This window comes from Ascoidea rubescens (assembly GCF_001661345.1).
Source record: "Ascoidea rubescens DSM 1968 unplaced genomic scaffold ASCRUscaffold_3, whole genome shotgun sequence".
NCBI classification, from domain to species: Eukaryota; Fungi; Ascomycota; class Saccharomycetes; order Ascoideales; family Ascoideaceae; genus Ascoidea; species Ascoidea rubescens.
This window is the reverse complement of record NW_017962915.1, coordinates 1,178,452-1,192,984: the sequence shown is the minus strand read 5'-3', so window position 1 is coordinate 1,192,984 and position 14,533 is coordinate 1,178,452. Positions and strand designations below refer to the sequence as shown.

At 29.8% G+C, this 14,533-nt stretch overlaps 5 protein-coding genes across 5 annotated transcripts; 2 read left to right on the top strand and 3 right to left on the bottom strand.

Annotated features, from left to right (window-relative positions):
* Positions 1–558: 558 nt before the first annotated feature.
* Positions 559–1,953, top strand: GPI14 (glycosylphosphatidylinositol-alpha 1,4 mannosyltransferase I; the record flags this gene model as incomplete). Its single annotated transcript, XM_020194456.1, has 1 exon — positions 559–1,953. The coding sequence occupies one exon, from the start codon at positions 559–561 to the stop codon at positions 1,951–1,953; it is 1,395 nt and encodes a 464-aa protein (XP_020048932.1).
* Positions 1,954–2,646: 693 nt separating this feature from the next.
* Positions 2,647–3,864, bottom strand: ASCRUDRAFT_23086 (serine/threonine-protein kinase; the record flags this gene model as incomplete). Its single annotated transcript, XM_020189772.1, has 2 exons — positions 2,647–2,960; positions 3,000–3,864. Coding segments are annotated over 2 exons (1,179 nt in total), but the record flags the coding sequence as incomplete, so codon positions are not given.
* A 4,777-nt stretch (positions 3,865–8,641) lies between these two features.
* Positions 8,642–9,697, top strand: MRS2 (Mrs2p; the record flags this gene model as incomplete). The annotated part of the gene is made up of 2 exons (XM_020190044.1): positions 8,642–8,945; positions 9,027–9,697. Coding segments are annotated over 2 exons (975 nt in total), but the record flags the coding sequence as incomplete, so codon positions are not given.
* A 505-nt stretch (positions 9,698–10,202) lies between these two features.
* On the bottom strand, positions 10,203–11,442 carry ASF1 (nucleosome assembly factor ASF1). Its single transcript, XM_020192886.1, has one exon. It carries the CDS (start codon positions 11,300–11,302, stop codon positions 10,274–10,276), a length of 1,029 nt encoding a protein of 342 aa, XP_020048929.1. The 5' UTR covers positions 11,303–11,442; the 3' UTR covers positions 10,203–10,273.
* An 863-nt stretch (positions 11,443–12,305) lies between these two features.
* Positions 12,306–12,524, bottom strand: ASCRUDRAFT_25892 (uncharacterized protein; the record flags this gene model as incomplete). The annotated part of the gene is made up of 1 exon (XM_020189916.1): positions 12,306–12,524. A coding segment is annotated over one exon (219 nt), but the record flags the coding sequence as incomplete, so codon positions are not given.
* Positions 12,525–14,533: the final 2,009 nt, after the last annotated feature.

The following is a 14,533-nucleotide window of genomic DNA, read 5'->3' as shown; positions in this document are numbered from 1 at the left end:
CAATAATCAATGCTAGTTATCTATTCATTAATTTTGTTTTTACTCGATTAACTAATTAAAGCAAATATTGGCCGAAACCGAGTAATTGATAACATTTATATTTTAGAAGGAAACCTAAGTTACACTATTTAATTAACCAGAAAGATTCAAATTCACAATGTTTTTTTTATGCTTATGATCTTCTGTTTCTACCGTTTTAGGTTCTTACGCTCTACGCCTGTTACCTGAAAGAACTTTAAAACATTTTCTTTTATATTCTACACTAAATTATATATGCTTTCTATAATAATTGATTTATCATTTTGAAAATTAGACATTTTTTCAGTGTTGATGAACAATTTTTGATTGAATATTCAGAAAAATCTACCGTATTTCTCAATTGGGACTGTTGGCTTAGTTCGGAGCTGTGCGGCAACCGAAACCGGTTAAAGAAAGGCCGGAAGTGATTAAAATGCCGACTATATCTTCTGTATTTTCTGTATTTTCTGTATCTTCTTCATCTTTATTTTCTGTATCTTCTTTCTTTTTTGCTGTTGGTGTGGGTTCCAAAGGTTCAAGATGATGAAAAGCTGGGACTCCTTGTTCAGTCTCAAGAATCTTATGATTCTTGCTACACTTTTAAGAATTGGATTTTTTCTCTTTGGATTATTTCAAGATTTAACAATGGAAGTCAAATATACTGATATCGATTATTATGTATTTACTGATGCTTCAAGATTTGTCTTTAATGGGTTGTCTCCATATGAAAGAGAAACCTATAGGTACACTCCATTGTTGAGCTGGGTTTTGTTACCAACTTCTTTGAACAATTTTGATAATGAATTGATCAATTTACTAATTTTTTCTTTTGGCAAATTTTTATTCATATTGGCTGATTTGGTCTCAGGTTATTTGATTTATCAAATATTAAATCACTTGGTTCTTAACAATGCTACTAATAATAACAGCAAAAAATTAGACTCGAAAAGTAAAAATTTGATTTTGGCCTTAACTTCAGTTTGGCTATTAAATCCAATGGTTATAACCATAAGTACAAGGGGTTCATGTGAAAGCGTACTATCAATCTTAGTATTATCCTTTATTTATTATCTCTTGATTAAAAAAATGTATATTGTTTCTGGGCTTTTGTTGGGGTTTTCGATTCATTTCAAAATTTATCCAATTATTTACTTACCAACCTCGATTATATATCTTTCCCAATTGGAAATTAATAACCAGAAAAATACTCTTTCCTTCTTTTTCCCATTCAATTTGATCAAATTATCAACTTTGAAATTAGCCATTTCAACTATATTATCCCTTTTTTCATTAAACTTATTAATGTATAATCTTTATGGTCATCAATTTCTCTACCACACTTATTTATATCATCTAACAAGAATTGACCATCGTCATAATTTTTCCCTATACAATATAATGCTATATTTTGAATCCTACATTTTAAGTGATAGTTTTAAACTCAACTCCAACATTTCTATCAATCCAAATACCATCCAAAACTTTTTATTCTCTAAAATTTCATTTCTACCACAAATTTTATTATCAATTATAATTATCCCCTTTTGTTTGAACTATTTTAACAATGCCAATATTAAGCTCAATTTAATATCAAAAAATTATCTTTTCCTAAACTCATTATTTCTACAAACTTTTACCTTTGTCACTTATAACAAAGTCATAACCTCCCAATATTTCATTTGGTATATTATTTTTTTACCATTCTTTCTATTAAACTCATCACTTTTGTTGAAAAAAAATTTACTCAAGAGTCTTTCTATTTTGTTTTTTTGGGTTACATCCCAAACAATTTGGTTATATAATGCTTATAATTTAGAATTTTTAGGTAAAAATGTCTTTTATCCAAATATATTCTATTCTTCTGTATTTTTCTTCTTGGTTAATGTTTGGATATTAGATAAATTTATTAAAGATTCTTTTTTAAAAATCACCTAATTTTTCTTAATTGTTCTTCCTAGGATATACTTTTAACAATAATTTATTGATATGGATAAAATAAAATGAATCAACATAAAACTATTTTGGAAAACAACATAATAAATGGTTATGAGAGCTATAATGATTACAAAAAAAAAAAATAATTCAAATACTTATAAAAATATATAAATGAAAATAAAAATTCAACGGTTTAAAAAGACATTTAAAATGAAAAAATCCTAAGTTTTCAATTTTTAACTTTTTACCTTTTCACAATTTTCTTGAAAAAAACGTAGGAAAAGCATAAACAAAAGAAGAAAAAAAAGAATCAACGAGTGTGAATAACTATATTTTTAAAAACTTAAAAATAAAACAATAAAATAAAACAAAATAAAAATATAAGGAAGTGAATTCTTAGTTTTCCTTCAATGTATGAATATTTAATTGGGTGTGAAGTAAAATGATTATATCAAAATGATGACAACTTAACGACTAGCAAAAAATAAATTTTTAATAAAACAATCCTTGATAAAAAAGTTAAAATAAATTGAAAAAAATATGCTATCAATATAATTATGATTATCTCTTAAGGAAACTTTTATGAGATGATTTAGATGCATGGGAGGTGTCATTAACTCCACTAGCCGATGTAACTGTATAAGCAACCCCTGTATAAGTTGCTCCTTGTTCATATATCATTGTTTCTTCAGGGTCTTCTGATCCTCCATGCAATAATGTCATTGAGCTAAAATCTTCAAAAGGATCTAGTTTCTCTGATGATTTTCTGTTCATTCTATTGATAATCTTCCCATTTGAAATATCAACACTTTCACTTTCTTTCTTAGTTTTAGAATTGGGCTGGTTTTTTGATAGAACAGGTATCATTGGGGGCTTTTGGTTTCTCAAAAGAGCCCATCTAGTATTCTTGAAGAAAGCATGCGATTTAACATCAGCGGCACCCAACTTGGATCCCAACCGTTTATTTTCATCTTTAATTAGTAATTTTTTAATTATACTTTTGCAACCTGGGGTGATGTTTTGATACGATTGGTTGGGATTATAACCATTATCAGCATTAAACTGAATGGATGATGAAGAAGTGGAAGAATCAGGAAACACAACATCATGCTTGAGTATATTAGTAAATGTCTTATTTCGACTGCTTCCCTTAAACGGTGTTGTACCATAAAGCATTTCAAAAATTAAAATACCCAACGTCCACCAATCAACAGCAGAGGTATGTCCATGGCCCCGGATAACTTCTGGAGCAATATATTCCTCAGTGCCAACAAATGAGTTCGTTCTAAAACCATCAATACATGTTTTCGTATCCAACGCTGGAATATTGCCATTGTTGAATCCATTGTTATTGACATTGGCAATTGTAGGATTCTTGTTGGAATTTGTCTGTTTAGATAAATCAAAATCAGATAACATGATGTGGCCAGATTGATGCAAAAGAATATTCTCTGGCTTTAAGTCCCTGTAGATAAATCCCATTAAATGCAAGTATTCTAAAGCTGCTGTAACTTCAGCAGCATAAAATCTGGCATCGCTTTCGGGAATACACTTAGATTTTCTAGTTTGCAATGCTCTAAAAAATTCACCACCCATACAGTACTCCATACAAAGATAAAGATAATCCTCTGATTGAAAAGAATGGTAAAGAGTGACAATAAAAGGATGGTTAGATGTTGACAAAATCTCTTGTTCTGCTAACACCCTTTTTATTTTGTTTCTCTCGATCATCTCTTTTTTATTCAAGACCTTCATTGCATAAAGCTTGTTTGTTTTCTTTTCACGAACCAAAAACACTTTACCAACGTCTCCTTTTCCTAGCATCCGGATTTTTTCAAATGATTGTGGGGCAACCTGAAGACTTGAAACCTTTGTAGAGCTTGAAGAATACATCCTACCAAAAGACTTGTTTCTAGGTCTGCCTTTAAGTTCACCAATGTGCTCATTTGTCTTTACCACATTAGGTTCTCTGTTGGACAATACTTGATGCCAATGAGGTTCTGTATCTGGTTCTAAAGAAGTAGGTAATTCGCCTGCTAAAATCTTAAGTCCTAGAGGTGCAGAAGCAACCCTTCTTAGTCTCGAAATAGAAGAATTGGACGAAACCCTGGATTTATTTTCTGTCTCATGACCGTTTGGAAGTTTTAAATGATTGTCATTATCATCGTGTTCGGGTTCAATATCATTCATAATTTCAGGCTCAAGCTCAACATCACTTATCTCTTGTTTGAGTTCTTTTTTCTCATGTTCAAATTTTTTAGAATTTTTTTTTGGTTTTCGAGAAAATTTTGACACTTTCTCTTTTTCGTTATCTTTTTCTTTGTTTTTCTCTTTTTCTTTATCTTTATCCTTTTCTTTGTCTTTTTCTTTTTCGTCTCTTGATAAAATTTTCAATGCAAAAGCCAACGGGCCCTTAGCAGTGTCCTTGGATTTTGAAATTGATTCAACAATAGAGTTAGTCTCTTCATCATTTAAATCATTATTTTGATCAAGTAAATGAGGTGGCAATCCCTGATGAACAAAATAGGGATTAGAGGATATCACACTTAAATCATGAGAACTTTCTTTAGAAAGCTTATTATTGCCATCTATTTGATTATTATGAGCTGCTTGAACAGACTGTAGCAAATTCAAATGGTGTTTTTGATTACTGTTATTATGAATGTTTGTTGTTGATTGGCTGATTTTATTTTTCAGAAAAAAACGGCTACTTGATTTTGAAGAAGATTGTGATGGCTTTGAAATTGATTGTGATTGTTGACTAAGGTTCAAACCAAGAGATTGGGGTGAAGCAGGAGATGAAGGGGAACGGATTCGCCTTAATCTTTGAATCAACTTGGACGACTCCTTAGATTGAATGTTTTGCAGCAGAACATCAAAAATGTTATTAGTAGAGGCAGGTGAGTTTGTGATTGTGTTTAACTTGAGAGGTTTATCAATGTTTCTGTTATTAATATCATTATTCTTAATAAAATTGTTATTATTTTTAACATTTTCATCATGATCAGTTTTATTGATATAGTTATTAATATTGCTATCATCATTGTTTTCAGTGTTATTATTACTTTTATTATTGTCAATTTTTTTCATGCCATTATTTGGGGTTTCGTTATCGATAGCGCCCTGCTGTACGCTATCGAAAGGATTTTCAACGTTTTTTAAAGAGCTGGAAGAGAATTGAGTTTTATCTGAATGGGTAGAAATTTCATGATGATGACCAAGAAAATGATGATTAGCACTTTGACTGTCTTTGAGTTTTTCGTTGTCAAGATCATTCTCAATTTGATTTTTTTTATCAGTTTCTTTTTCATACTCTGAGTCATGTTGATATTGATTTTGATTTTGGGATTCCTTGTCTTTATATTTTTCCTTTATAGTGTCTTTTTCAAGTTGTTTTAGTTTATCAGATTTATTGGAATGGAAACCAAAATGGCTTTTCGAAGGAGAAACCGAGTCAGAACGTAGTTTATTATTTGTATCATTTAAATTTTTAAGATCATCGGCCGGATTATTTAGATTATAGCTGTTGTTGTCAGAGTTTATATCTCTTGATGAAGAGATATTATTTAGTTCTAAATTACTGCTAGAAGCAAACTTAAAAATTCTTTTGAATTTAGATATTTTCCTAGGAGGAGGTATATTGTTATTATTTGATTGCTTTATTGATTTAGTGTAGATTGATGATTTTAATAACTCGTTTTCGTTATCGTTATTATTGATATTATCATCATCATCATCATCAACATCATCATCATTATCATCATTCATGTTTTGAATTTTTATGGAGATATTAGTTTGGTTTAAATTATTGTTATCGAATTCATTTGATTCAGGAATCGGTTCGAAATCAAAAGAACTCTTTTCATAACCTGGGGTTATATTATTATCAAAGCTTGTATTTACATTGTTGGTATTATTTAGAAAGTTGTAATTGCTATTGTTTGTGGTATTTACGGGTGGATAGGACTTTGGGGATGTTGAAGAAGAAGATTGAGAGTCCAGGGATGCATTTGAAGGAGAAGAATGATGGGATAATGGAGAATTTGGACGAACGCTGTTGTTGTTGTTGTTGGTATTGGTGTTGTTATTGGTGTTGTTATTGGTACTGATATTAAGATTGTTTATATTATGAATATTGTAATTTAAAGGCAATTTTGGATTATAAGGTTTATTGTAATATCTTCTATCAGGATTTAATTGATTATTTATGAACTGCTGCTGTTGATATTGGTTGATAGTCGAAGCAGAAGTTGATTGAGAGTCTGAGCTTATGAGTGATAAGGAAGAGGAATGGTTTGGGTTTAATTCGCCTATATGAGAAGGGTTGTTGTGGTTACTGTGGTTGTTGTGATTATTATGATTTTGATTATTTTGATTATTTTGATTATTTTGATTACTTTGGTTACTTTGATTATTTTGACTGTTATTTTTACTTCCCATGTTGATACCAAAAGAAAATAATTTGCCTATAGATAAGGATCTTGATCTTCTTGGTGGCTTGGGAGGAGCAAGCAATGATTGATTGGGATCATCGTTATCATTTGAATTTATATTGGTGTTATTGTTGTTGCTATTGCTTGAGTTTTCATTTATGTTGTCATTATCAAGTAAATTGGAAGCGTTTTTAGGATTCAAAGAAGAGCTGTTGTTGGAAATATCAGAATCATTGTAATTTGAGTTAGAGTTAGAGTTCGAGTTTGAGATATTGATTAGGTTATTATCTTTTATTGAATTAGTTGAAGAAGAGGAGTTAAAAAAAGAAGATAGATTTGTATGTAAGGAGAAGTGATGAGTTGTTGGGGTTTGAGCTGAGGAATTTTGATTATTGGAATCCATTTTGAGATGAGTATAAGATAATTAATATAATTTGTATAATTAATATAATTGCTGATATAACTGGAAATAATATAATTTATAAGTTTATATTATTGTGATGAGATTATATTTCATATTCTTTGAATAATAGAAACTATCAAAATAAAAATGTATCTAAATGTAACAAGTGAGTATTAAATGTTTTTGTTTGTTTTTTAGTTTGAAAGTAGGCAGATTGAAAAGTGAAGGGATTTGTAAATTTGTAAATTGGATTATATAAATTGTAACAAAAGTCTTGTTTGGTAGAAGCAACCAGGTAATTAGCTGCTGTTTTTTAAATTTTTACTGGTTTTTTATTTGCTTTGTTTTTTATATTATTTTAAATTTTTTTTTACCTGCAAGTAGAGATGACGAAAATGGCTGTGTATTTCTTTTTCTTGTGCGATAGGATTGGAGGGCGTGAGAATGGAAAATAAGATCAATAGGGTTTGTATTTCTCTTCTTAGGTAGATTTCAATTGATGAGAAGTAAAACAGATGTCGTTTTATCCATAAAACTGCAGAGGTTGATGATGTTTCAGGTAATTGCTCAGAACAGGCCAATTAGTGGGAGATGAATTGGAATTAGTGGGAGATGAATTGGCAAGCAAAGTGGGCGATAAAGACAGCGCCAGAGACAGCAGAGAAGAATTGAAAGCACACAAAGGAAGCGACACAGCAGCTGCTTGGATAGCAGAGAGAAAACAAAGCAGAGAACGAAGCAGAAAAGAAAAAAATAAAAGAGAAGAGAGGAAGATATAAAGAAATTGTCCAACGATGATTAAACACGAAATGGCTCTTTTGGGTCTGCGGAGTTGAGCGGAAATCCGTCCGTGGTGCGCGGATCGTCGCGGAGGACCAGCCTCCACGTGGCCTGTAATCACATGCGGTATTCTGCGGTTTTGTGCACGCGTGTAGCTGTTGTTATCTGCTGTTTTCTGTTAGAGTGCGTTGTGTGCGTTGTGCGTGTATGTGCGTTACATAGCGTGTATTGGATCGTCGGCGTTTTTACGTCGGGTGACCTGTTTGGGAAAGCCGCTGTGTCCGCGTGGTTTCAAATTTGGTAGCACTTTAAAAAATTTTAATTTTAATTTTGGGTTGGGCAAATTCAATTTTCATTCATTGATTGGTTTTGTTTCTCTCCAAATAATGTTAGTTTTATGAAGGATATATCGTGTCACTGGTTCCAAATAGTGCTCAGAACGAATTAACGTACAACTGTATTACCAAACAATCTGGCTACTTTTTTTTTTACGCTTATGATCCATAATCTTTTACGTCCTCAGATCAAAATAATTTCAAATTATTCTTTAGATTTAAATTTTAAGAAAAAAATCTTCTTCGATAATATCCACTGTATTGATAACCACCGAAAATTAATCCACTATTCTCGCTTTATAAGCTACTCTTCTCACAAAAAAGTAAATGCAAATCGAAATGATACTAATAACAGTTCTCTTGATGATACCACCAGCGATAACGAGATCAATAGTAATAACCCAAATAGTACCAAAAATGAAATTAAGATAACAAAAAATATAATTGAGCCTTCAATTCTTTCTTTGATCTCTAAAAAAAAAAAAAAAAAAGCAAAAGTGCATAATTCAAACAACTCAAATATTGATAATGAAAAAATAAATTTATCAAAACCGTCGACTTCTATTCCTTTATTACCTCCAAATGATATAAATAATAACAGTAATAAAAAAACACCCCCAGCTAATAATAACCTTGACAATAAAGAATCAATAAACCATGAAAATTACTTGCTTCATAACCCAATAAATTCAAAAAATTTCTCGCATTACCCTTTATATTCAAACTCATCAGACCAAAACAATAACTACGTTAGTTGCACTATTTTTGATATCAATGGCAACATAACTGCAATCTCAAAAAAATTTCCTAAAATGTCCTTTTTAGAAAACAATAACTTATACCCAAGAGATTTAAGAAACATTGATACCTCAGCTGTAGACATTGTTCCCTCGATTGTCATTAGAAAAAACTGCATCCTTATAAATTTATTATACATAAAGGCTATAATTCAAAAAAACCAGGTAATGATCTTTGATATATCTCCAACAAATCAATCCTCAATCTCAAAATTAGGTTTATTCATGTATGATTTGGAAGATCGTTTAAAGGAATCCTCCAAATTATCATTCATTTCTACTCTAAACAACACCACTAATAAGAATAACAAGATTAAAATTAAAGTTAACAAAAATTATCATCAAAATTATGAATTTAGAGTCCTTGAAACAATCCTAATAAATATCATGTCTTCCTTAGAAACTGAATTAAACAATCATTTAAAAGTTTCATCCTCAATCTTGAAGGATTTAGAAAACCAAATCGATAGAATCAAACTAAAGAATTTATTAATCAATTCTAAATCTTTAACTGCATACTATCAAAAATCTTTATTAATCAGAGAAGTATTAGACGAATTATTAGAAAATGATGAAGATTTACAAAAAATGTATCTATCTGATAATAATAATCCCAATATGGCTAATAGCAATGAAAATTTCACTGAAATCGAAATGTTAATTGAAAGTTATTATAAACAATGTGACGAATTTGTCCAACAAGCTGGCTCTTTGATATCTGACATTAAATCAACCGAAGAAATTGTAAACATCATTTTGGATGCCAATAGAAACTCTCTAATGTTATATGAATTGAAACTAACCATTTACACCTTAGGATTCACTGTTGCAACTACAATCCCTGCATTTTATGGAATGAATTTGAAAAACTTCATAGAGGATTCAATTTACGGTTTCAGTTCAGTTGTAGGTATATCAATCTTATCTGCAATTGGTATAGTGGCCATAAGTTTTAATAAATTAAGAACTGTTCAAAAACTAACAATGATGTTGGGTAAATCAGAGAGAGATTTCATTAACGAATTAGAAGAATCAGAATCATTTAAAGATATACCAACAGCGACAACAAACCCAATAGATTCAAAGACTTTAATAGAAAAGGAAAAAAAAATAAATGAAATTAACAACATTAATAATAGTATTAATACTGATAATAATAGCAATAATACCTTAAATGAAAAAATTATTAAAAATACAGATACAAATTTAAATACTAAAAAAAATAAATTAAAAAAAAGTAAAATAACAAGCATAATTAAATGGAAATTATTAAACAATTTACACTTTTTAAGGAAAATGCAACTATCAAGAAGAAATAAAATAAATATCAAACAAAAAGATATAGTATGGAAATGGCTAATTGATGAAAAAAAAAAGTAATCCAAGAAAATAATCTAAGAAAATAATCTAAGAAAATTGGAGAAAATTGGAGAAAATAGTTTAATTACATGTAAATAAATAAAATAAATTATATTATAATTGTATAGATATATAATCAAGAGTTTTATATAAAAATTGTTTAACAAACTGTAATAAATATTAATAAAAATTAAAAATTAGTAAATTTTAACATCACATTACCTGAATTGGATTTTCACTATTATTATTGGAATCATTGTTTGAGTCTTTTATTGAATTAGGCAATATTGCATCAGTATTTATTAATAAAGGTTCATTTGTAATTGAGTTTGAATCGACAGGAGTTGAAACTGTATTTATCTCATCTTTATTTGAACTTTTATTTATCTTTCTTTTTTTAGTTATGTGATTATCTTCATCCTCTATGATATGATTCTTTTTTTTGTTGTTAGTAGTATCATTATTAATATTAATATTAATATTAATATCGTCCTTCGGTATATCAATCTCCTTTATTGGATTTATAATATTATCGGTTTCGTCAACCTCATTATCAATGTCCTCATCATCTTCATCATCTTCATCATCTGCTTCACGATCCGCCTCGTTATCTTCGTCTTCTTCTTCGGCTTCTTCTTCGTTGTCTTCGTCTTCTTCGTCGTTATCCTCATTTTCATCTTCTTGCTCATCAGCACCATATTGGTCTTCATCATCTATTAAATCGTCAGCTTCAGGCTGTTCTAATTCTGGTGGAAATTCCTCTTGATTTTCATCTTCATTGTCCCAAACTATGTTAAACCTTGTCACTCTAGGTTTTTCAGCTAGTATATTTCTAACGACATTATCGACTTGCACTTTGTTTGGAGGGTTTTCGCGTAAGTCATCGGAATCATATTCATTATTAACATAGTAACCGACTCTCACGAACTCCCTATCACGATACGAACAGGACAACAAAATGACAGTTACTGAGACCAACTCACTGGCTGGAATCAACTCGGGTGATGGTGGATCAGCAGTGAATAAAAATTTATTGATACCCACTGGAACCGGGCCAACTAATATAGAATCTAATTCTTGATCATGGTCCAATGATCTCGATGAACCAACATAAGTTAGTTTCCACTCCAAATCTTGCGACAAGGGCTCTAGACATTCAAAGGTTATCTCGAATTCATATGGATCTGTGAATCGAGCAGGATTGTTAAGAACATTTATACCAAGCAAAGAAACAATTGACATTTTGAAAGACACCTAAGAACCAATAACGATGTGTTTCTTTCTCTAGCTGAGTTGAATCAAAAAACCACAGAGAGAAATTGAAAAGTAATTTCAGCAGATGGAAAAACGCGTCTTTCTCAAAAAATAAAATAAAATAAAATAAAGCACGCGTCGTCCGCGGATTAGTCCGTAGTTGATATTCGCTGGGTGGAAATGTGTCCGTGATAGCTAAGCACGGAAATCATAAATCCGTTGCCTCTTCTGCTGTTTTTGCTGTTTTTGCCTCAGAAAGCCATAGATTGTAAACATTTTTATATAGAGAATGAAAAAAAAACGAGTAGGAATAAAGTGCACACCAGTATGGATCTACCTATATCAAGTGGCGGCGTCTTTTGATGTCCTTGTAAACAGCAACTACAATAAACAACACCAACAACACAGTCATGAACACTGCTAACCAAAGGGTTTGTCTGCTGAATCCCATACTGATCACAGCAACCATTAGAATTATCATGAATGTCTTGAATATATAGTCGTGTCTGGCATGGTATCCATGGGCTTTCGAGTTTTGAATGTTGTGGGTTATGGAATACTCATGGAAGTTGTTGAAAAGATTGATATAAAGTATGGTCATCAAAAACGTTATCAGAAGAATCAACAACCATAAAACCTCTTCAAAGATTGAATAGCCAAAGATTATCACTAGCAATGGGAAGAAAAAGCACAAAATGATCAAATTCCAATCAAATTCCAACATACAATCAAGGAACTTGGTAGCTATTATTTGGTATTTGTTTCTATTTCCATTTTGTATCTCACTATGCTCAGTTTCCTCTAAATTCTTCTCCAAATCGATTTCAGAGTCGTTAAAACTCTGATTGTCGTATTCATTCTTATTTTTATTATCACCATTGCCATTTGTTAGAGCTTTTATATTAACTCTAGCTGTTTTTTCTTTTTTTACCATCAATTCTCTGAAAAACTTCTCTTCATTTCTTGGTATCTCAAAATATTTTGAATCTTTCCAGTCAAATTTGACTTGACAGCTTGGACATTTCATTTGTGAGCAACCACCAGTTTTCTCTATTACTATATAACAATTGGGGCATCTTTTTGTAAATCTGAACTTCCATTTATTACTTCTCTTTTCTGATTTATACTCTGTTGAAAAACAACTTGATGGTCTATGATCCTTCTCACCACATTTAAAACAAAAAATATGATTACTTTCACAGCTAACATATATTGGTTTTAAAATTTTCCTTTTTTTGTGATTTTTATTAGCAGTTTTACTATTATTATTATTATTATCATTATTAGCAATATCAATGATATTGATATTATTGGTGTTTGCTTGGAGTTTTAAATCTCTTTCAAGATTATCATGGTAATTTACACATTTAACTAGATTATCGCATCCATATGGACAGTATTTAATAGATTTATTGATTCCACTTTTGAATGTTAGATAATAACGAATTATTAGATCATCCCATTTGTCAAGAATCCTCAAAAGTTCTTTCATCAATTCATTATCATTATCATTATCATTATTGTTACTATCATTATAGTTATTATCATTATAGTTATCAACATTATTTTTAGTGTCAGTATTATTTTTAGTGACATAAGTTGCACCAGATATTCTTTTATCACTTGCTTCATGCAATTCATTATAATATTCGATCAATTTATAATCAGCTAAATCGATTCCATCAAATGTATCTTCTTCTTCTCCTTCTGTGCTTTCACTAATCTCAACAATCTTAGTGGTTTCAATAGTCTGATTCTTTTTTTCATTATCTCTCCCATCACCAATCTTTTTCTTGTTTTTAATATTAGAATTGATACTAAATAAGGCCATCAATCTTTCTTTATTGATTCTCAATTTACAATTGGGATTGACACATCTTAAAGAAGAAATTGGATTGTAGTAGGTATTAAAATGATCCAAGATATATTTTAAATAGCATGAGTAGCAATATTTATGATTGCAATCTAATCCAATTAAATTTCTATTTTCCTCGAAACAAATAAGGCATTTTCCTTTTTTATTTTCATTATCGTTATTGGTATTATTATTATTATTATTATTATTATTATTATTAGTAGTAGTAGTAGTAGTAGTATCATCAGTATCGATTGATATTATGCCATAGTGTTGGAAAAAATTCAATTTTTCATTGATTTTATTTAAATTATTTAAATCTAGTTTTTGAAAAGTTTGGATTAAATCGTGAATGTTCCAGTTGAATTGGTAAATTAATAACTCAGCTTCAAAGAAATTAATTTTCAAACAGTTTTTCAAGCTATTTAGGGTTGAATTAATTTCAAGGATTAAATGTGATTTCTTTAGATGGTAGTAAAGATAATGATTTTTATTTTCTGAATTTGACATGAAAAGATTGTTATGTGATTATGAGAACAATACGATTAATCTTTGTAGTTAAAATATGAATATGAATGAATTGTCAATGGAATCAAAAAGAAAAAAAAAGTGAAGAGTGTAGAGTGTAGAGAGGATGAAGCTGGTTGTTATATATGTTATATTTAAAACATTGTGTTTTTTAGTGCTATTTTTATAGTGTTTTCATAATATTTTCATTGTGTTTTCATAAAATTGAGTGTGAAAATGTCATTTCAATATATTTCAATATATTGAAAAAGGAAAAAACGCAGAAAATGTGAAATATTAACTAGAATGACAAAGTAATTTTGTTTTGGTTTAAAATTTGAAACAAATTAGCATAAATAGTAAAAATAGCAAATAATAAATGGAGAAAATTAAGAAGTTGAGTGGGAAAACAGTAATAAAGTGTAAATGGCTATTATATTTCCTAAAATTTACTCATAATTTCAATACTTATTAATACTCGTTAGTACTCGTTAGTCCTATTCAGTGATAATTAAGTTACAAGTTATAGGTTGTAAGGTAAAGGAAGTGAGATTTGATGATTGAAAAGTGGGAAAGTGAAAAAGTGTTTAAGAAAAACAACCTAAAGCTAAATTGAAAGACACATTGACATGAAAAAGGAGATTAATAGGAAACAGTAAAAGCAGCCAAATAGGTAAAGCAATTGGTTGGTTATTTTAGTGATTGGTTATTGAACAAGAGTAGGAAAACTGTCCACTTTGGGTATTTGAGTATTGGAAGAACAATAAGAACAATTTCAAGTGATTTGGCGAAGATACAAAAGTTATTGCAATGAACCAAATGTTTTGAAGGAGAGGTTTGATCAGGAATTGAGATGT

Coding starts and splice junctions, on each gene's coding strand:
- ASF1 (XM_020192886.1), bottom strand. CDS start 11,302: ATGTCAATTGTTTCTTTGCTTGGTATAAATGTTCTTAACAATCCTGCT.